The sequence below is a fragment of the Sinohyriopsis cumingii genome, chromosome 2, assembly GCF_028554795.1.
Source record: "Sinohyriopsis cumingii isolate HCF-2022 chromosome 2, ASM2855479v2, whole genome shotgun sequence".
Classification (NCBI taxonomy): Eukaryota; Metazoa; Mollusca; class Bivalvia; order Unionida; family Unionidae; genus Sinohyriopsis; species Sinohyriopsis cumingii.
In genome coordinates, this window is record NC_142962.1 from 153,102,504 (window position 1) to 153,126,502 (window position 23,999).

At 34.1% G+C, this 23,999-nt stretch overlaps 2 protein-coding genes across 4 annotated transcripts in view; one reads left to right on the forward strand and one right to left on the reverse strand.

The window, feature by feature from the left end:
• Window positions 1–14,405: 14,405 nt before the first annotated feature.
• Window positions 14,406–23,698, reverse strand: LOC149806124 (DNA sliding clamp PCNA-like). Its single transcript, XM_089951011.1, has 6 exons — window positions 23,299–23,698; window positions 19,025–19,122; window positions 17,994–18,061; window positions 17,516–17,660; window positions 15,321–15,494; window positions 14,406–14,907 (listed from the first exon to the last, which is right to left on the reverse strand). The coding sequence occupies exons 1-6, from the start codon at window positions 23,517–23,519 to the stop codon at window positions 14,831–14,833; spliced, it is 783 nt and encodes a 260-aa protein (XP_089807137.1). The 5' UTR covers window positions 23,520–23,698; the 3' UTR covers window positions 14,406–14,830.
• An 89-nt stretch (window positions 23,699–23,787) lies between these two features.
• LOC149806125 (calcium uptake protein 1, mitochondrial-like) overlaps window positions 23,788–23,999 on the forward strand; it is a 71,690-nt gene continuing 71,478 nt past the window's right edge. For 2 of the 3 annotated variants that reach the window (XM_089951012.1, XM_089951014.1), the window contains exon 1: window positions 23,788–23,877. The gene's annotated coding sequence lies outside the window, so the exon portion shown is untranslated. The remainder of the gene's footprint in view (window positions 23,878–23,999) is intronic. The other variant, XM_089951013.1, reaches the window with a different exon arrangement.

Here is a 23,999-nt window from a genome sequence, read left to right on the forward strand (position 1 = left end):
AGTGACAAGTCTTTTACTGAAACTCCACGACACTTGTTGCCATTAATTTTGGAAAATTAGCCATAACTAAATTTGCTAGATGGAGATGGACACATCCACATTGTTGAGATAGGCATCATTCCATTTTCCGACCATCCTGACCTAATAGAAAATCTCAATGAAAACCCAATGTTGCTACTGAAGAAAACAAAACGTCAAGAAAGGAGCAACAATATCTGCAGTCATGTCAGATCAACAACATTATTGTACCAAACAGACATCGCTGTTTTTTATAGTAAAAACACCAGGTAGATATTAGCAAATGTTCAGAAGTAGAGACAATTATGGCTGCTGTACTGCACCTCTGACGGACTGTTACATTCGGGTTCAAAGGACACACAAACACCACGTAAGGGTCCTACAACTTTATGTAAAATAAAGCTAAAATCTTAAAAATAAACTAGAAAAACCAGTGTTCATTACAGTACCAAGCCCAGCTAAAAACTGCCTGCTCTGTCACTCTGCTCTTGTTTTAGCAAGGGTTAGAGACAAGAGATTCTAATTAAATTAACATTTGTACCTTATCCAGGCTCAGATAGCCATGGGATGGACATCTGTGGACGTATAGCAAAAGGATTTATCAGATTAAACCTGTGACAACCCTAATGTCAAATCGACACCATTTTCATCCAGCACCAAACACGTTTTCAGTGAAAGTACTACATCAATTCATTCTGGAGTTGCCATAGCTTTGTATTCATGATGGTATAAGTGGCAGCCATGTTGTACATCAAAATGACGCTTCTGAAATACTGTATGGGCCGATTGAACTTGTATGCCATGTTGCATGGTTAAGATACAAATTGTATCCAATTTCTCAGACCTTTCTGCCTGTATGAACACATACTCTAATTGCTGTCAGCATGACTTGGGTTAACGACAGTGACAGGTTCATAAAAACATCTTTTCTGAAACATCCAAATTTTATCACCATGTTAGAAAACTAATTTTATCCAAGTCTATGTTCTCTGTATTGTTTTCTTCAAGCCAACTAGGGGGGACATATTTCTTCCAAATAGTTAGTTCATTTAGCAAACCAACTGTTAGAAACCAGAAAATCAAACCCATCAAAATGGAATGCAAACAATGGTGTCTGCAAGTCATCTGTACTTCAGCATGAATTTAAATATTCAGTTTATTCTGCAAAGACTCGATTACATACTTTACCAAAGATGCTTGATAATCTGCCTGAACCGTGTCACTACAGCCCAGCCAAATTCACAACAATGGTTTTTGCTGGCACACATTGCATATGACACATCAATCCTTTACAAATGACATTGCACTTTTCCAATTTTTTGACATCTTGTAACCAGGATTACCTCACTTTTTGGAACAAATTTTTCCAGGTTTTTCTCTTGGATAAAATAATATTTCAAGGTCTACATACACCGTGCAGTGGTCACGCAAACATGCAAAGTGGGTGACTAAGTCGCCTAAAAAGTGTAAACTTCGCCTTCTGTTATGAAAGCGAAAAGGACTTGGCCGTGATTATTTTTTTTAGATACTATCCCATTTGAGATGCTCCCTCGCTTTGGCCAAGTTAGTTCCAGTGTTAATGTTACATAAAGATCAAGGCAAAATGTACACTTCAATTCATCAAATAGTTGGTGTTGATATCAATTAGGCAATCAAACTCTTGTACATTCACAGGCACGTGTTTTTGATAGCTGAGGGACCATTAACCATTTCCTGAGTAAGTTAGCAACTATTACTGCCCGATTTCCGCAAGTTATCCTTTGATGATAAAATCATACAAACTTGTGCTTCGAAACTTAAATTTATGTAAATAGCAATTTGAGCTTTAAGAATAGAATAGCTAACATGAATATTTTATCTGCCGCGTGTACATTATTTTCTTGATAAAAATCAGTTTGAAACAGTAATGGCAGACTTCACTGTTCTGGGAAGTACCGTTTTATTAGATTGTCTGTTTTCGTGAATATATGGGACAATGCTATGTTTCGGAATTGGACAAGATGTTTCAAAGTCAAGGTTATATTCTGAGTTCACAATTTTTTGTGTGTTGAAAATACGATGGAAAAAAAAGAAAGCAACAAAACAGCAAAGCAAATACTTTTTAACCAATGCCTAATATTACACCAAGTACATAGACGAATAATAAAATCGTATATGTGCAATCCTATCATTGGACTGTTGTAACGAAGCTATCAAGTGAGTGTTTACATTAAGAAAACCTCTCTTTCTAAAAAATAGATGCATTTACATGTTGGTTGTGTCGGTTCGGTTGAAAAGAGTTCATTCATGTACTGACTTTAATTCTTCAGTGTCTTGTCTACGAACAGTTACGGTAAAGTTTTATCGGCAGCAAAGAAATTAGGACGAATGATCTGATATACTTGTGCATTTTCTGTCATGTGCATGGTTTGTTTCAAACAAGTTTAGAAATCTCTCCAAATGCAAAAATTCTTGATTAAGGGTAGTTGATAAACATTTGTATTAACTTGTACTAACTTGAAATTACTGTAATCTAGTTACTCAGTTAAAATTCATTACAATGTACATCTTCTGTTGTTCTCGTTTTAAGTAATATTGCCAAAATACAACATGCATCAAATGTGTTTATAATATTGACAGAACTCAGAAAATTGCATACTTAAAAATAAAGTTTTGCTTAAAACCAATGTTTGATGAAAATATGCATACTGGGAAATAGATGGCATAATTCAAATATGAAAATGAAAAAACACACCCCAATATATATATATATATATATATATATATATATATATATATATATATATATATATATATATATACACCTCTCCCTCGATCACTTGCGCACAACGCGGTCCACAAACATAGACCGCACTATAAGCGAGGGCGCGAATTACCGAGGGACCTCCAAATATTAAAGAAGAAAAAAACGCTCACACATTGAGAGAAAAAAAAAGGGGGGGGGGAGGGAACTGGGCTGTTTAATGACTGAATCCTAGTTTTACAATCCCGTCGATAATAATTGTTGATATCGCGCTTTTTCTAGTATAGTTTTTCTTAATCCAGAATAAATAACATTTATTTTGAAAATATCCAACATGTGAAAGATCGTTTCTTCTGGTTTCAACAACCATCACGTGTACGCAAAAAATATGTGTATTACATCACTGCTTTTTGTTCTGTTGATTAGTCTGCTTCCTGGAGTGGTATGTTATCGTATGGTGCCAAGTGGGGAGTCAGAGCAGCAGGGAACCAGACTAACTGTTGATACACCGCCGAACAATATTCTTTTTGTCTTTTCTTCAAAAACTAGCGACATTTATTTTGTGAGACAATCGTCTACATCAGGGGTGCACAACCTTTTTCGACTAAGAGCCAGATTGAGTTTCCTAAGACCACTCGACGGCCGCAAACACTAATTTCTTTAGTAGAATTACTTTTCACGGGCCAGATTTCTGTTTTAATTTGCCCTGAGGGCTGGACAGACCGTTTTTGCGGGCCGGGGGTTGTTCATCTTTGTCAAAACTATTTAAAAAAATTATTGTTCAATTAGGACAATATTGAGGTCGCGATTTCATGGAAAGTAACAGTGAAATTTCTTATTATCCTTGAGGATATCTCTAATTGCCAGTTCAAGACTTCTCTGAAACTCGCTTACCCACAATGGTTTGTATCTGCTAAACCATGCTCTTTATTTTACAAAATAATCATTTTGCTTGGTTGCCTTGTTAACTTTGATCAGTTATGAACGCGTCGGTTAGTTTAAGGTAGTTTAATTATGCTACAGACACTATAACATTTGCAACAGTGATCGATTAAAATGAGTTCACCCGACATACGACTGTGGCGAATTATGGAGAACTCGCCCCATGGTGGTCGAATAAGTCGCCCCAAGGATAATATATACTATTTCTGAGATGTCGCTTTATTTATTAATATTTTTCTTCAACTTAATAACTTATTAAATCTGTCAAATTTGCAACTTTCAACTTTTTCATTTTATCAACTCCGCTTCTGTACTTAACGAAAAAGAAGTGTTATCTGTCTCTTTTGCTCTGCTGTTCAAATCATTAGATGCCTTTTGTTTGGAAAAGTAGAGCGGGTGTAAGCATGATGTGACGTCTGCGGTTTTATATATGAAAGGGTTCCAACCTAATAACCAAAGACATCCTGAGATGACTTTATGACATGGACCTCTATAACCCGAAATCGACTGAACTGGTGCTGACCGTCAATAAACCAAAGGGTTATAGTATCATCTCTCAAACCGAACAATTTAATCTGATTTTTCAGAGATTTGCTAACCATTGAGAAATGATACTTGAAACTCGATAAAAAGCATCATTGACGCCTACTCAGGAAATGCGGTCACTACCGAGTTCATCATCAGGTTAATGCGCATAATTCGGACGGTTTCCAAAAGATCACTTGTACTTACGCCCATCATTTAGTTTATTTCTTCTTTTTTGTCAGTGTTCGTAATTTTATTATTTCTCAATAAAACAAATTATTTCAAGTTGAACGAGAAGTTTAAAAAATATTTCACTACTAAATTACCAATGCAAAATAAACAAGATTACTTTATTTTATTATATATAAAAACTCCATGATCACGCGTACTAGCGGGATTTTGTGACCTTAAATGCATATTTGAACTGCTCTACGTACTTGGGACATAAGGATAAGATTATCCTTAAAAACAAATTTAAATGTCACATTTAAATCCTTGACTAAACTGAATAATAGTTCACATGGTCCGAATCAGCTTGGAAGTTTGGAGAATCAGCCAGGAATCTGGGCCGATTCAGTCAGTAATTTGTACCGAACCAGCCTGGTCCAAGTTTGAGAGTAATTACCACATTAACGAATAATGTTAATATCATAGATGTATCAATCAAGAAAGTTAATAGTAACATTTGGTTTTTTTTTTTTAAATTCTCGTGGTGATCCTGTGTGTGTTGTTATAAGAAATCTAACGATTTTATATGAACACACAAACTTTCAATTATAAGTGATTTATTTTTTTTATCATCAACATTACTCAAACAAGATGAGTGCAGAATGGGAAGGATGTGTTTATTATACAACGAGTGGAAAACAGTCTTGTACGTAAGTGTGGAAGAAAAATACATATTCATCCGATTCAGTTACATACAAAAAGGTGCATAATAAATTGATGTTGTTAACATTGAATGAAAAAGCATAAATATATCTTTAATGTTATTTCATTTGGTAGTTAATTTCTTATATTTCAAAGATGGAGATACAAAAAGTGCCCAAAAATTGAGGATTGTTCCAGTACCCATGTTAATATAATTTTACAATATAAATATCATAGTTCAAGAACGAAATAAAGTAAGAATTTCAAAACGAATACTTTTTGCTACCTAAATTGAAACAGATTTACCGTATAACTGTCAGAGATGAAGACTGATGGAAAAGAACAACAATATTTCCTATATTATTCAGTACCAAGCATAGGATCGTCTAAGTGAAGGAAAAAAAAAAGTATTCGGATAAGCAATCAACATATTTAATCAAGGAAAATGTATATAACGATCAATTTGACAATCTAAACCATCTACTTACTCAAAAATGACTATGACTACTTAATAGTACGTTTTATAAAATTAATTACATTTATTTGAACATCGATGAACCACTGATACCATCAATATTCATTTTTATACAAGTGTTCCTGTTGTTTTATTAGATGTCCGATGAAAAGTAGGATCTCAGCAAATGTGACAATGATTTTAATATCACTGCATATTTCTATGAACTTACCGAAATTTACCAAATGACAAAAAATGAATATACATTTTGCTATGATGACATTCTTACCATTACGTTTGAATGACAAACATAATAAAATAGAATTAGGATACAGGCGCAGTATATAATATGGAACATTTATTCATCAATGCATTGACACTTAGTTCTTTTTTGAACATATCCCACGAATGAAAGATTCTTCCTTGTTTTTCTTCAGTTTCCCTTCCGAAACCATCTTCAGTTGCATAGGTATGGAGTTTAAAATAGAGACAAACAGTCATACATATAATTATATTGTTATAAAGGATATGGTATCACGGTACCAATTGTTTTTCCATATACCTCAATGCTAATGTTTTGTTAAATAAATATACTTTCTATCCTACCTCAGCATGATAGTCTATTTTACAAGGACAAAACCAGGTACTCCAGTGCATTTGAGAGAGATAACTCTGCTGGAACTAGACAGGGGTAAGAGTTATCTAGTCACAACAGACTCAGTTTCAGCCATGTGTACCACATTTTAAAAAAATCATAAAAAATACAAAGTATGATCTGGATAGGAATTAACATAATCTCACATGTTGCCAGGAGGCTGAACTTTTTTTTAAAGCCTAACAGAAAGTACAACTCTTATATAACCTTTCTCTTGACAACTCGCCATTTCTGACATTAATTTTTTTACAAGGGGTTGGTCCCCCAACACCTACCTCCATATGGGGAAAACCAGAGGGCACAATGCTGAATGGAAGCTGACAGGTGACAATACTGTATGGTGCATACCCAATTTAAGCTTAACATTTAATGATTTTATATCACTTCTATGACAACAAATATATAAAGTAACTGCATGCCAAATTTTGATTGCTAAATATTCTCTGCACATCATTCCATTTCTTCAAAGCCTTTAAAAACAAAAAATGGTCTATATGACCCCCCTTGTCTTTAGTTTGTGTCAGAACAGTTTTCCTCTGGCTTTACAGTATCGAGTATAGCAGACAACTTACAGTAAATAAATCAGTCAACGATTGTTTCAACAATCATAAAACTCGCTTTGTTATGCTCTATAGAATTATGTTATGGCCGATTAATGAATCTAAATCATACGGATGCTTGTATTCAAATACTAAATATACTGTAGTAAAACTTGATTGAGATCACTAGCAAATGCACACCCAAGAGTTAAAACAACTTTATTCAATTTTGGTTTAAAAACAAAAGATGTACAAAAACAAAAACTGCATACATTATGTACAATTGTAGGAATTCTACAAATAATTAGTACCACCTTTTCCCAACTGGTTTCGAGAAATTGCGTGACTAACAATGTTTGGATAAATCGGCAGCATCTTTGAAACCATATCTATAAACAGACAACACTAAAAATTAGGGTGCTTGTTAGAGGGGTTAATGAGGGTACCAACCGGGTTACACATCAAGATTACACCGTGGCATCATGCTGCAGACGTGTAGCATTATGCCCCACCCAGTCACATTATTCTGATACCAGATCGACCAGTCCCAACACTAACCTTTTATTGCTGAGCGCCAACCGGGGCAGCTGCTAGTACCAGTTTTCAAACCTGGGACCTCCCACATCAAAGGACACCGGCGATGACCATGAAAAGAGGCTAGCTGCACTGTTTAATGGCTAATAATTGCACTGGTAATAGCTTTATAATGATCTACACAGAAGTTGTCAATAAACTGCTTTCTGCACAAAAATATATGGTTCCTTTTGGTCAAGCCATAGAGATATTAGTTTTGTTGCAAAAAGTTTGGATATTGAAACTAATTATGAAAAAGTATATAGTAAATTAATGGTGCAGCAATATCATTCCAAAAGTGAAACTTCGGCTCAAGCAAATCTCTGAGTGTCAATTGTAAATTCACTACAAGCTTGGAAACTTTATCAACTGTAGCTATTAAAGCTTCTCATTTTTTCTGGGTACTCCTTTGCCTTGAGACTTTTTCATAACATTTGTGAATGACCACATAACCAGTAGTTAAATTTACAAAAACTGTCTAAGTGAACAATTAACTTGACAAGACTGATTGCTGGCTCTTAAAATTTGATCCTTAAAAAAAAATATCCATTCAATACAAAATACATTGTGCGACATTACAAGATTACAGGTTTTCATCTCACTACTCACAGAAAAGACCACCGACACATGAATTCACTTGAGAAGTCATTTCATTACCATTTATTTCTTCAAGTGCTGCCGCAGGTAGATAGATGGGTCATTTTCATTGATCAAAATTTTGTCTGGTTTTGTACCGAGAATATTTATTTGTAAAGAAAATGTAGCAAATATGTTACATGTTGAGGATTTCATGATGTAGATTCAAATTTCCAGACAATTTGCATAGCATTTTCATACTCGACATTTTTCGGAGAAAAAGATTCACACCTGCACATGCACTAAGTGGGATCAAGAGTTGTTGAGTGAGCAGTGTACAATCCTTACTATATGGAATCAAGAAATTATGTTGCAACATTAAATTTTTTGTCAACTTTCTTAATAATTTGAGCATCATATCCTTCATGTAGTATTAAAGTGAAATCAGAAAGTGCAAGAAAAGGAATTAGCAGAGTTCTCACTAAATATTTATGATCATTTTATTTTTTAATTAAAAGTGATATGCAGAGCTCAACTGTTTGTGTATAGCATTATAATATCAATAATCAGAATAGGTTGATATTCACAATAAATGACATGAATTGGTTTTCTTTTCTTCAAAATAATTTAAATTTTACCTCTTTTTGCCTATATTAAACAGAATTTTTTTAATTAAACAGACTACTAATGATCGTGAATACAAGTCCCGAGTCTAAACTAAAAAATACATTACACAAAAAAACAACCAAATGTTTTCAATACATTTAGGATAATAAATGAAAACACATGCTTCATCCAATTCCTTCACATAAATTTATTAGCTTTGGCATAAAACAAGTTTGTTTTTGAACTGTTTACATTTTTACAGACCCATGCACCAGAAGAGGTAATGCTTTTTCTAGCATGAGTGACCTATTGAAAATCGTAATTTGGTTGTTTTCTGCAAATGTTCTCACAATGTATAATTATTTTTGTAAAATGATATGCAAAGTAGTTGTAGAAAAGCATTCCTGTTCGTTTAATATTCTTGTTTATGTCTGCTGAATATGTTGTACATAAGGCCCAATGTCATACGCCAAAGTTAGATAGTTAACTTTCAAACCATGAATACATTTTTATGTGTTAATCTCGACATTAATCCTCAGGGCTATTCCATTTAAACATACCCCGGGGGGGGGGGGGGGGGAGGAGACACATTAAAAAATGGGTGACCACACGTGATTTTTTTCCATACCACCACCAAAATGAATTTTGGACACCCATGCCCATGCATAGAAGCAAATTTCGGAAATTCATTACCGTGTATACAAATTATTATTACAGAAGTGAATTTTATATTCATTTTTATTATTGGTAACTTGAATCGAAGTATTAAACTTTGTCAGAAATAAAATGTAATGGATCTAATTAATTTTTATAATTAAAGACAATATGATAAATATAAAAGATTTTGTGAATAGTAATAATAAATAAGTTGTTCATTTGTGATCAATCAGGTATTTGTTTTTCTCAGGATTAAGGATGAAACAATGTCGACAGTTTATTTGGATTAAAAACCCAATATTTACATGGTTTACAATCAATCTGTTTATAAGCACCTAAATAATAGTACCCAGATGTTATATATGAAATTTGATAGCAGGGCCATACATGTAAGTTATCGCCTCCTTACCATATATGGCTACATCCGGAGATCTACGCTCGGATTGTTTTCATATTTCTGTTACAAGTCACTGGATATTGCCGGTTTAGTTTTTCTTTTCCCTGAAATTCTGCAAATTACGACGAGTAATCTGGAATGACATTATTTTTTGCTAAATGGAGGGGAGGGCAGAAGAGAAAACAAACAACGGTGGCATGACAGAAACATTAACCCTTTACCTCAGAGTGTATGGCTTTTCAGGCCTTCGATACACATGTAGCAAAGTTACCCAGTGCAGTGTACTATAAATAGAACATGTTACGTTTAACAGCAATTTTAACCATTTTAGTTTTGTATTATGTATGGAAAAATTTAAAGTCTGATCGTTATAGCTGTGTAATTAATTTTCAATGAAGAATTTTTTATGTGCTTTAAAATCTTGAGGTAACTCGTTCACCACCAAACCACTTGACCAAGCGTAGCTGCCATTTCTCATACTCGGAATTTACAAGTTTTTTGTTTGCATCTACATCACCAAGTCATCTGAATTTATAAAAACTAATTGCTGCCTACATCAATATAAGCGCCTTTACCCAAGTTATTGAAGCTTTAATAGTGGAAATTCTAATTGTGAAAACTTTTAAGTACTGAACAAAATCCGTGACCTCCATTTTGGTGTGGAGAATACGAACCAGTTGCTTTAAATAGCAGATTTCGACCAGAAACAGTGACCAATAATGGTCATTCACAGAAATGAATGTATTATGTAATAGGCAGTTTACCCCACAGGTGGAGTTATAAAAACCTGCTTAAAATGGTCTACATTTACAGTAGGCGTCAAAAGGTGCTTGCATTAGGTAAAGGGTCACCACTGATAGAGGTATTTTTTCTTTTGATATGACATGGCACAGAAGTGATTATTTTTTATTGATGAACTTGCATCGAAGTTTTTTATTCTGTCATCCATTTGGTAGTTTGTTTTAAATAGAATAGCTATCAACAAGTCAGCAAACACCAGTTAAAACATTGCGTGGCCTTCTCCTGCAAACTTATCAGCTATGAGCGCATAGCTATGTTCTACACTAATGCCCGAAAAAAGCAGTTACATTTCCAAAACAACAATAATTTAAAACTTTCCAGTCATTTTAGTTGGTTTTAAATTTTTCCAGACCTTGTCAACCAAATTTCAAATTTAAGACTTCTTCCAAATAAATAATCTAGGGCAAGTACTTAAGTGTTCAATCAGAAATTGCATCTCAAGGGATTAACAATTCCACAACCTAAAAAAGTTATTGCAATAACCAACAAATGTATTTTTTCAGGTGACAACTGAATATTATCCGACAGGAATAAACCCATTCTTTCTTCCAGTTTTTACCGAATTACCTCGTAGCATGGAAAACCCACAAAATAACTATTGTATTGCTATAAATACACGGTATGATAAATGTCATTTATTTTCTTTACAACAATGGTATGCCAGTAAAAATACTTGTAAAGAAATTAATGCAGATGAGAACAAAAACACCAACAAACAAATATTACAATTTTATTATAACTAGTTTATAACTTTTGCTCAATGACTGGAGTCCACAGAATCAGTCTTCAATCCAACTGCCGTTTTATTGGATTACTCTCCAGTTCTTTACAAATTTCTAAACTGATGTTGATTCGTCTTTTTTCTGATTGGACTTGTTTTGAAGTTTAAAAAGACCCATCCAAGTCCATTGCGCATATCTGGTGCAATTTTCTTTAAAAGTACAGACTGATCTGTTATCTAATATTATCACTAAGTTTCAAATTAAAGAAACAAGTTTCTAAGAAATCGGTCATGTATTTCCTGTATATAGAAAACTAAAGGTAAATAGCTCTATGATGAACAAATTAGCTCTTGCACTATTCTTATGCACCAGTCATTCATTTCAAAAGAATATTCTCATTTGTTTTAAGTGCAATTCAAGAGCTGACAATATATGTTAAAACTATTGCCATATTTTCATTGTTTGGTTAAAAAGTGTAAATGCAGGGCTCAAAATTAGCATTAGTCCGCTAGCCCGAAGCTAGCCGATTTCCTGTCGGACTAGTGACTTTCATAATGTTAATAGTCCAATGGGCTAGTAAGTTTTGGTTATCAATAGTCCGCGTTTGTTTATGCCATTCCCTAATAAAGACTTGACTTCGCAGATGTTCGTAGAATCAAAGCAGTGGCCATTGTAAACAGGGCCATAAAATAACTAGCACGAGAAGTCAATTTCTGCATCGGAAAGGTGCGTTTCTACAACACGAATCCATCCAATTTTGTGCATTTCACTTAACAGCGCAAATCATGTCCCGTCATCAACAACGTAAGTTTGATAATTGATCCTAATTAATCTGATAACGAATTAAATGAAAAAAATGATGTGGCATCACTTTATTCACTCAACCATAGTAACAAACTACAGAGCGGTATACCACACACAAGAACACGACAAAAACTATTCAAAGAAATTAATTTACACATTTTTTTTTGTTTAAGGAAACTACATGTTACATTTGCATCAAAATAATTATAAGAATTAGATCAATTTATTACGATTACATTATTGACACATCCTTTCCAAACAACTACTTTTTCTATGATGATAAGAATAGTTTATATTTTTCCCTTACAAGAATGAACAAATAACTGAATACACGTGATATATCCTAGCAGAATGCCATACATTTGTTGGGAACTAAAATCTCTGAGCATGGTCATCTAAGATTTGGAAATTTTCTGCCTTATTATTAATTTCAACAATACATCGAGGTTCGATTAATTAGGAATAATTACCAAACTTATGACTTATGATACCGTAATTGGAGCTGTTAAATACAACGCAGTGTCAGATGGCTTAGTTTGATGGGAACACACCTTTTCCAAGCTAAAACTAACACTATCTTCTGATGCCAATATTTTATAACAGTGTTTACAATAGCCACTGCTTTGATTATGTAGAACATCCACTTAAGTCAAGTCTTTGGTTAGGGAGAGGCCTTTTAATCATGGGAGGAGCAAAGACGTGTTTCTTGCTATGACTTTCTTATATAAAGGACTCACTGTGCCATTCCTTTTCTTGCTTTAAATAATTTGCATCATCTATACTATAACATCTTGTATTTCAAAACAAGGCACAATTCCCTCCTTATAAGACAGGCAAAATGTGGCATCAGATAGAAGGTGTTAAGCCACCGAAAAAAAAGAGCAAAAGTTGAATGAGAATGATGAGGAACAATTCTTATGATAGGGAAAAGAATAATGGAAAGTTTCAGACGAAATGGACAAAAGACAGGGAATGGCTAAATTATGATGAGGAAAGGAACATTATGTGGTGATAACTGGTTTACGCAATTCGCAAAGCAAACACATAGGAAATATCGAATTTTGTTACGGGTTGTTCGAACTTTAAAATTGAATCAGTCAATGTACATGAAAGCTGTGTGACATTGTTTTGTGAACAGGACTAGTAAAGATTTGGCAGGTCTAGTAAATTTCTCAATATACTAATCCTTCTGGCTACAAAGAAATATGTGTGAAATTCGAGCCCTGTAAAAGTTGGCATATATGCCATCCAGTATCCAAGAACAGTACTATCCAGATAAAAGCACTCATTAAATTCCACTACAGATGCAACAAACCAAATGCAAGTTGGAAAAGCGAAATTTAAATAATCGTTATTAAAAAAATACAAATACAATGTAGACAAAGGGCATCACACCACAACGGAGTTCAGTAGATTTTAATCTTGTCCAAGCTCATCAAGCTAGCTGTGATATGAATATATTACATACACATCATCAGCAATCTTGACGACTCTTCCAAGGCATCTATCTTATAAACTACTTTGACCACATTTCCGTCTTCAAACGCACGACCAAAACGACTTCGCTGTAGATTTAAAGCTGCAACATGACAGCCTAATCTGCTTTATTTTTTGCATCATTAACTGGGATTAGTCTGTAAAATTTACTTTGCACACTATCTCCATTTCTTCAACATCATAAAACTACTCGTGTTTAAGGCACTGTTTAAACCTACAAAAACCAAAAAATTTTTACCCTTGGTCTTTACCTTGACAAATAATTTGTTTTCATAGTAGTTGACAGAAAATACTGGCATAGTCCCATAGAACAGACTGGTATAAAATGCAAATTAACAGACAGGACTTTTGTCAAACGGTATAATTTAATTTATTTACAACTTCCCCATTTTTATCATTAAAGTGCAACATAATAAATTATGCATGACCAACCTATGATCAACCCACAAGTCAAATTGCATCAGTTTCTGTAAAATGTGTATTAAAAAAACATTGAATTTAGCAAAATACCCACACGATGTGTAAAAGGTTTATTTTATTATGGTAAATACATGCACTGCCCTCCACTCAAACTGTACCAATCTTGATGACAGGCAAGTAATCAAGCTCATCAAAGCAGGCTGTGATATGAAGAGATACGACACATCATCAGCCACTTTGACGAATTAACTACCAAACACTTTTAAGATGTACAATCCACATTCAGTGCCTGGATAGTACATAAATAGGCCTAACATGGATACATGGGAAAGCCTGCCAGTAGCTTCTCGTGGGTCAGTGGTTCTTCCCTGGGTTTTCCAGGGTTCTTCCTCTACCAGTTATACTGGCCGCCATGTATAGCCTATCTTGTGCTGAAAAATGACATTAAACCCTAGAACAACAACATAAATAGGCATAAAATGTCATCAGTATGTTACCAATATTAACAAGTAATAATTAACGAAGCGTTTCATATGTGGCATTGATATTCTGATGCAGAAAACAACTTTTCCAGCAAGTTTAAATAAACGCACCTCAAAACAAGCGAAGAGATCGAAAATATATACTTTATTTCGAGCTATGAATAAAATGACGTGACGAATGTGAATTAAATATGCCATTTCATTCAAACACTTTTGTAATCGAGACCACCTCCAATATTTCTACTGCTTCCTTTTCTCTATGAAAATATCAATGTGCTATTCTTTGATGACACTTGTTCAAACTGAATGTCTTTCAATGAGAATTTTTTAAATGCACTTTTCCTTTGAATTGTCATCACTTTCAAAATGTGCACGTTTGGGTATAGTGACCAAACCAATTTGTTGAACACAACAGACCTGCAGAATTTAGAATGGTTCTAGTCAACCCATCCATCTTGCAATTTAAAAGACACTGTGAGCTAAGACAACATTAATGTTAAGTATCCACGATAAAAACGAGTAACACCAGTTGCATTGTCCTCTTCCTCATTAATCATCTTGGTCTTCCATCTTTGGTGCCAGGTAGTATCTCAAATAGCCCATTTCTGCCACTTTATATTCCACAACTGCAAAATGAGCAAAACACAAAGTCACTACAAACTAAAACAGCATAGTATTTAATGTATAGCCAGTTCAGATATGACAATATTATTGGTTACTAGAATGCGAGAGTTGCTTGGCCCATCCTTTTTCTGCTTGACCTATGAATCTTTTAAATGGGAAAAGTCATTTTCAAAATAAATGTAGTTCATTTAAAAAAAGTATGTTTCTGGAAAAGGATCAATTTCCATGTTTATTCAAAAGATTTATCCCTGATCGGACAATTAGCTTCACAACTTGTACAATATAGACAAACAAGTCTCACAGGGTCACTTTAATACAAATGCAGTAAATACTGATTTTTTGAAAACAGTGATTACATTTAAAAATATGGACACCTGGCATTGAAAGAAGTTTGAACCAAAACAAGCAGACTTACCAAGTGGAACATCTTGTGACATTGACAAGGTAACCTGGTTGGATATGGGTGTGGCCTTGGTGAAAAAATTAAGGTATCGCAGGGCAAAGGTCAAGGTGACAGCCTGATTCATTTCAATTATCACAGCCTCTTCTTCCTTGTCTGCACTTGCATTCTGTGCCAACTTTATATTACCTGTAACAGAGAGTATCTGTCATGCACTGGAATAAATTGGATGTGATAAACGGCATCTCATAAAGACTAGGATGCCAATTTAAAAGTAAAAATATATTTTCCAAATATCAATTACCATACCTTACCCATCAGGGCATGGACACGGGCCAATTTTTTCACAAATCTCAAGTGTGATTTGTTTGTACAACATGCCCTTGTAAGCAGTTCCCCATCTTCGCTAGCCATGGTTTTGATAACCCCATCTACACCATGCATATCTAACAGTTATTTCTGTACTTCTTGTCTATGAAATATCACTGGATGTGGCGGCAAGCCAACACATCCAATCAAAATTAAGTTGTTCACATTTGAACACTGTTCCCAAGTGATTGAGATGAGAGTACACAACTTGAATGGACTAAATAAATAAGCAATTTACCAGTGCAGGTCTTGTATCTGTATAAACTTTCAATTTTAAACAATGTAATGCCCTTTTGATTAGTTGGCATTACATACTAAGGGAGGCAACACATGAAATCCATAGATGTCACTAGGACAAAGCACTGATATAGCTGTTTGATCTGCCAAGGTATAGATAGGGTTACCAGAACCTTGGCTAGTGAAAATGGTAGTTTCCATGATAACAATTTCCAGATCGTGCTAGATTTTTACGCGAGTCTTGGTTTAGAAAACAAATTTTTAAAATTATCAAGTTTCCAATCTCCGATCCATCAGGATCAGACTCGTCAACCCAATAGTATGTACCTAATTGGCAAAAACTTTCAATGTAATCCAGGTATGGACTGTCAATTGAATCCATTTTCAAGGAATGGATAGAGCATCCACCTCAGGTTCAGGTTTGAGCTGTGGCCGAATCGTACCAAAGACACATAAAAATGGTACTAACAGTTATGAGGTCAGTGTCAGGACTGATATGCATTAATTATTTGCCCCAGTGTTAAACATCACTATAAACTGCCACATTGCAGACACAGCAGAGAGGAAAATATTTTAAATCTACATCAGAAATCCAAATCAAAGTGGGCATTCAACACAGTCCCTTTAAAAATATTGTTTTTCCATATTTACATGCCAGAAATTAAGATGCTGATGAAATAATATTACTGTTAAACATTTACAAAATAGCAACAAGCTTCTTGTATTACTTCACAGAATTATAATATAAAATGTCAACTTTCAAAACCTGCTTGACATCAGAATGCCTCTTTTCTGGTGTCTGGTACAAGAAAACCTGTATGCATTATGTTTAATCGTAATGGACCTGCAGATGCCCAATCTATAATCATTTGTTCTTCATGGCGGGCAATTTTTCATTACTATTTAGGTTCAAAGTCATTTCTAGTAGTTGACATCCAATCCAAAAATGAATACAAGAACAATATTTTTCTGCAATTCCACCTTCCACTTTGTAAGTGAAAATTGGAGTTTCATAATATTACTTAGCCAGATTTTTTCCTTTTACTGTAGATTACATTTAGTTAAATTATTATTTGTAACTGAACATATTTAATTGGATTTTAAAATGAGGGTATTAGCCCCCCCTTTAAATTATTCATTGGCATTACTAGTTTTCATTGATAGTTTCGGATTAAATTTTGCAGTTATTGTGAATTCATTTAGCAAGGTTGTTTCTTTTATTTGCTTTCATTAATACAGAAACCAGTCTGCTATAAAAAGCTGCCATAAACATTAAACATACATGTATATTAAGAAGTTTTGTCTTTACGTAATTACAACCCGTACTCAAAGTTTGATAAATTTTGATGCAGATATGAAATTACATTGATGGGTGTACCATGTTTTGTTGTTATGAGAAAGGTTATCATCAAATTAAAACCAGGTGCCTAAACATCCAATGTTGTCTAGGTTGGCTGAAGAGAATGGAGGAAGATCCAAGTAAAGGCTCAAAACTGGTGATGCCAAGTTGGCATTTTATTATTTAATTTTCAGGTCCGCCACTAAACCGTCATAGTAAAACTATCAAAATATTAGCTTAAAGTTAATATCAAGTTCTTTTGTACCTGTGCCAAGATCTCCACTGGCAGAAAACTGAACCCCTTCTTTCGTACAGGTTATAACAACACTCTCTCCAATCTGACTCAAATCTCTGCAAATCCTTTGAAATTCCCCGGCAGGAAGCTTAACAACACAACTGTATTCAGTTTCCTGTGAAAAAAAAGAAAAAAGAAGGCATAATCTTAAATTTATAAAATTAATCTCAACGTTAATTAAAATCTTTTAACTACAACAATAATCGGTCTGAATATTCCCACCTACTTGCTACTTGTGGAGGAGGGGAGGGAGAGAAAGGGGAAGAGAGGGGGGAGGAGAAGTGAGAGAAAGAGATTAAATTATTCAAAAGATAGAGGGCACAACATAATACAAATTAAAAATATATAGCAATACACTCAAAGAAATCGTATGTACAACAGTGGCAGACATGATATTCCAAGTCACAAGAAACAATATGGCAAACTGACATTACAATGCTATACTTACTGGGATCCCAAGATGTTCAGTGTCTAAATCCAGCAATCTGATTTCATAGTCTGATACCTTCTCATTATCTGAAAGGGAAAAAAATAGATGGCCATAGAATGCCACTCAAACAAATGTCCAACAAATTCTAAAAATTAAAATAGGTCAGTGTCATTATTGAATATAATGATAGAACCAGTAAAGTAAGAAATATCTTTAAAGTCAAATGTTTACCAGCCAAACAAACTGAAATCTAACCAGCATTTTAAGAAGCACAGGACCCAAAAAGAATAACTTTAAATCAAGTTGCAACAGTCCCGGTTGCATAATTGTAGACTGAAGTCGCTACAACATGAAGTATAGGCCAGTGATAAAGTGGCTGTCCTATGAAGAATGGCAGAAGACTGGAATTTTTGACACTAATACTTGTCCCTTGAAGACCACTTGTCTTCAACAAGTAAAACTTGGCATACTAAGGATCACATTTTGGTTGGAAAGCCATTTTGTTACTATGTACAGATGCAACTAGATATTAAAGGAGGAAAAAGTGTTTCATAAGCAAACAATTTCTTAACTGTACTAGATTCTTCTGTTAATCAGATTTCATTCAGATGTGAAAAGTTTACCGTCAACAATCTGGAACACTTCTTCATGGATGAACACGACATTTTTTGTTTGGTCAGATTAAGCTAAAAAGTGCCCAGGTCAATGGTATTGTAAAGCTTTTATCATCATACTGATTGGAGAACATTAGCATTAATTGTTGAGTATGAAAATTTCTTGTCTCTAGAAAAATTGCCCATTTGCATTTCAAAATTTAAACTAGTGGAAACAGACGCTTTGAACTGAAAGGCAATTTAGGGAGACTTTTTTCCCCTGGCAATTCTACACTTGTAGAAATATCTACGTTCTTTGCATGACAATGCATCAAAAGTCCTGACATTTAACCAATGAAAAGGTTCAATTGGCTAATATGATATTGTATTTGAAATTAAAAAGCAACTTTTGTGAATTAATCAGCCAAACATGCCTTTACAGTATTGGGTACGTACTTGGAGATTCAAAAACAAACGTCACAGTGTCAGCATCATCTGCAGTTTTAATGGTGATAACATCATCATTTCCTGCACACTTCAGGATTTTTGACATACTGAAAATGAAAAAAAATAGCAGGTATTAACATTCACAGATTGATCCACAAATGCGCAGAAAACATGCTCAAGCTGCGCCCGTAAACATGAACTAATGCAGGGCAGATAAACTTTTTTTTTGAATATCTATGACAATTTTTTTTTTTACAACAGCAGGTTGTGGAAGTGATTTTAGCATAACCAACATAGATGTAAATGATGCACAGTAAACCAGACGTTTATTGTAATTTAACTTTAAATGCTTAACCTTGTTTATAAATGGGATTCTCCACAAGAATAATCAGTTGTCCGGAACATTTTATATGCGCATATCCAATTTACTTTGCTGCAGTGGCAAGTATTCTCCATTGCATAAAGAATAGGGTTAGAATTTTAAAGAAAAATAATTTCCCTGGCTTTCCTTTATTTTGGTATGCAACTGATGGGTGTAATATGGTTTACAGAGTACACAGCTGGACCATACTCCAGATGCACACCTTTCAAAAGAGTGCTAGCACCACTTGGTCATTTTCACTCCGTGAACTTCAGAGGAATATTGTATAAAAAAAAAGCCCATAATATTTTTTATACATTTGGTAATTTGTTCATTGCACTTTCAAAAGCAGGTATTGTCTAGTCTGGCAAAATTCATTTTCCCAACTTTAAAAGCTGCTATGTATAGTTTGGACTAATTCAGGCGGATTTTTGTTTAGCACAAGGGAGCAGTCATTTTAGTAAGCAGTGTGCTTAGATGTACAATTTCCAAATGTACAACATACAAAGAAATGTCAGCCACATTACATTAAAGTAGCACAGAGCTAAGTCTTTAAACATCTGTTAACCTGTGCAACCACGTGTTAGAGAATTGTCATTTTTTTTGTACTTCAGACAGAAAACATGTAGCATCCAGCCTTTTGGTTCTCAATTACTTTTAAGTGACAGGAATGGGTATGCACACGTGGATTATAATTTAAAGCACAATCAAACGAATGCCAAATATTTATCAGAAATGACTCTAGTGAAGTCATGGATGATTCTGGACTATAAAACAAGAAAAATATACAATTCATTGCAAACAAAGACTAAGTATTACGTTATTTAACTTTAAAATGCAATTATGTAGGTCAGATAATGCAATGTTGTGTAATTCATGAAAACATTGTTAAAGGTCAAAGTAGTGTCTTGACTCGACTCGTATTTGTGAAAATACAGAAGAAAAAAAGCAGTGAAGCAAATATTTACTTTTGCCCAAAATTATTACAAGGACATAGACAAATAAACCACAAGTTTGCAATCTTATCAGTGGACTGTTGTAATGAAACTAAGGGGTAATAAGGTCATATTCCAACCAGTAGGTTAATTCCAACCACAGATGTACGTCCAGCTGTTTACCACAAAGATATGCAAATTACTTGTTTTTTTTTTTAATTTTATTTGTGCAAATGTGTTATGCAAATTAATACAAAATCTCCTTGGCAATCTCTCTTGTGCAAGAGTTTAGAATTGGCATTCACAGTATCTTTTATTAAGCAGCCTAGTTGGGCATCATAATAAAATAACACTTCCTAAAAAATAATAAAAATTTCACTAATTTTATGATCGACAAAATTAGTATGCAAAAAAGAAAAATAAATATGAAATAAAAAACAAAATGTCAATTCTCCCCACAAAAATCTTATGTAACATTGCTTTCTGTCTGAAATTTAAAAAGAAAAATATAAAAAAATGCCTGAAATATTAAGCATAAAACAATGTTAAAAGCTTTTAAATCTGTAAAGATAAACAAAATCTTTGTATTTTAAAGATGAAACTTCTATATATATATACAGTCCATTTACAGTGGTTGGAGCTGCACATATCAGAGGTCAAAATAAGCCACAACATGGTTGGCTTTACCCTTGCTTATGTAGTCATAATATAACAGTTTCAGTAAGAACTCAAATTGTACGCTTTTTGAACAACGAAAAGTGAGCAACTAAATTCTGTAAACTTGTTGCTCCAGCCATTTCCCATATGGTTTTTAAACCTTTATTTAATAGACTGCTGTCTATATCATACTTAGGCGCATAGTAGTCTGCTTCGGTAATGTAGCTGTCAATCTCAGGTAAATGACCAGTGGTCAGGATACACCAAAATTACCCATGAAGTGATTACAATATGAAAACCCCCTCCTTTTAAAAATGGATGCACTTTCGTCTGTGTTGATTCAGATGAAATGAGGGTTTAGTTCAGAAGTTCGACACAACCATGATAAGCATTATGTTCAACTGAAATGTTTGTAAAGTACGAGCAGTCTTTATTTACCTCTAGTACAGTTACACAAACTCCAGTTCCAAACCCTATGCAGCTCAATGGCTTGTTACCATCTCTCAAATTGACATAATTCTTGAAAATTCCTTTCCAGTTCACATGACGGCAAGCATATCTCTAGCCACGAGTCATACTTGAATTCTCATGTGATGTCCAATAAATGTAACCGTGTCCTTTCCAGCTTTTATTCACAAGAATCTGAATAGTCCTTTTTATTCTTCTGTGTCAATTATCAACACTTATAAAAGTTTATTTTCCCCGTCGTCTTAAACAGGCATCACTTTCTTGATGCCATTTTTAAAAAGTTTAAAGCATCTGGGGTGCTGCGGTAAAGTTAGTCTGGTTCCCTGACTAACATCACTATAGAATAAAACCAGGATCCAAATAAAACATGGATGAACCAATTACGCGGATTTTGCTGTGAAGATACTTTTTCGGTAGTTTTTGTTAGTATGCCGTTATGTCTGTATTTTAAGGGTAATTTTCTCAAGAAAGTGGAATGTAAAGTCATTCAGGAAAAATTCAGATTGGAATGTTGCAGCTTGCTTATCTTTCATGCTCATGAATAATCCTTTCTTTGCATTAAAGATTTTTGTCCAATGAGCATCCCCTTCCTGAATCCAGTGATTCAAAACACTTCTGTACCAAAGCACATATTAAATTGTAGTCGGGTACAACAACCCCTTGCTCAATTGTTTACAATTATGACAGTTTTAAAGCTCCATTGGCCTACATTTCTGCTGGCTGGAATGTGATTGAAAATGAATACCAAAACCAGTTAGAACAGTGCTGTCCAACCTTTTTTGACACCATGGGCCACTGAAAAATGTTTTTCTTGAAGCTGAGGGCCACAGCAGAAAACTAAAAGCAACGACTATATAGCTGCTCAAGCTCTTGTGGGCCATTCAAGTTAGAAGGACAAGAATCTTGAAAGAAACAAAGGTATCTAAACATCTTCAATCCTCGTGTACTCTTCATAAAAAAAAACCACTTTGAGTTTGGCATTTCCTCACTTACATAGCAACTGAAATACAAGCCATGGAACTTGATAACTGATGATTATGTTTGTGCAAGAATCTGAATTTTTTTAAAAAGGCATTCTAAAATGCACCATTCAAAACGAAAATATCAGGGTCGACATCTCACACAGACTAGATGCGTGCTAGCTTAAACTTTTTTTTTCCTTCTATACTTATTTTGAAAAGTAAATGACCACTGATAAACAAAGGAACATTACCTCTGTTATTATATAAATAATGGACTGAGTATGTCAAGGGCCAAATTGTTCCAGAATCTTAAAACATTTGGTTAAAACCGAAGTTGATACAATATGCATACACATAAAATTGATGTCATCATCCAACAATAAAAAGGTAGTAAATAGTGAAATCGGATCACATAGATCCTACTGGGATTAAACCATATTTGACAACTATATCGTCACAAGACAAGTAAAACAATGAAGATTACAGATGAAGATAGAATAATATTTGAATAAACAGAACTCAACATGACAATAAAACAATGTTTAAATACACCAGCAACACAATTATATTTTTAATACTACAAATAAAGTTACAAATCAAGATATACTAATATTTGACAAAATATAACTTAACGTTTAAATACACTAGTAACACAATATAAATATGAAATGATTGCATTGGACCGTTTTTAAACCCAATCCAGGTCTTCAACTTTTCTGTAAAAGATTGACAAACGTCAGTGCTATTTACTTATCATTATGGAGAAATTTAGTGAAGACTTTTAGTCCCCTATAATAATACCCCATTACCAGCCGCAAATGAAGCTGCTTAACGATACCACAAATATGGCGGGAATCGTCGGTGGGGTGGATGGGGTGTTAAGAGTACTATCCAGTTTACCTGCTAAGATTGATTCCCATTGATAGATTTCTGTCACATCTGAAGGTATCAAATCCTTCGGCTCTGAGGTTAAGGGAAACTAAGCTGACATGTGAGCTGTCCATTGCTTGTAACGTTATCCCCGTTGAGTTGCAGTCCCATTTTGCCTCTGTTAACAAGTCTTTTATGGCATCGATTACTTTCTTCCAAAGTGCACCCTGTACTAACCTCGCCTCGAACATTGTTGTAAAATAAATTCGTCAAAATAATTAAAAATTATATTTAGGTTCTGAAATTTAACCAAAGTGATCAAGAACAGCGATATCAGGTGTGATGAAAACAGATAACACGAACACCAACTTCTCTATTTCTGCTGACCTTGGTAAAATGGTGACCAACTCCCGCCAATTAGTAATGGCGGGAAATATCACTGAAAGCTGAATTCTGATTGGTTTGTATTTTTCTTCTCATCTTTAACGAGAAAATACGAGAAATTGCATTTACAATCGGATTATCTCTATCTTTTCTCTTTACGATGGGATGTTGACATAAATGTATCAAAATAACATTAAAATGTGCATTTAAGACATTTATTGATTCGTAAGTTACAGTATATGTTTCAAAAGCGTTTGTTTTCTTTGTATGTCTCAGATGCATTGGAATTTAAGAGCTTAAAACCCAATTTTCATCTGGACAAATTGGTTCCAGATCTTTGCATTTTG

Bases quoted from the DNA above. Each gene is read 5' to 3' on its own strand.
- LOC149806124 (XM_089951011.1), bottom strand. From the start codon at position 23,519: ATGTTCGAGGCGAGGTTAGTACAGGGTGCACTTTGGAAGAAAGTAATC. The intron at 15,495-17,515 runs GTACAAAAGAAC...TCTCTGTTACAG, and splicing joins CAGTGGAGATCTTGGCACAG to GTAATATAAAGTTGGCACAG. The intron at 14,908-15,320 runs GTAAGTCTGCTT...CTCATTTTGCAG, and splicing joins GTCACAAGATGTTCCACTTG to TTGTGGAATATAAAGTGGCA.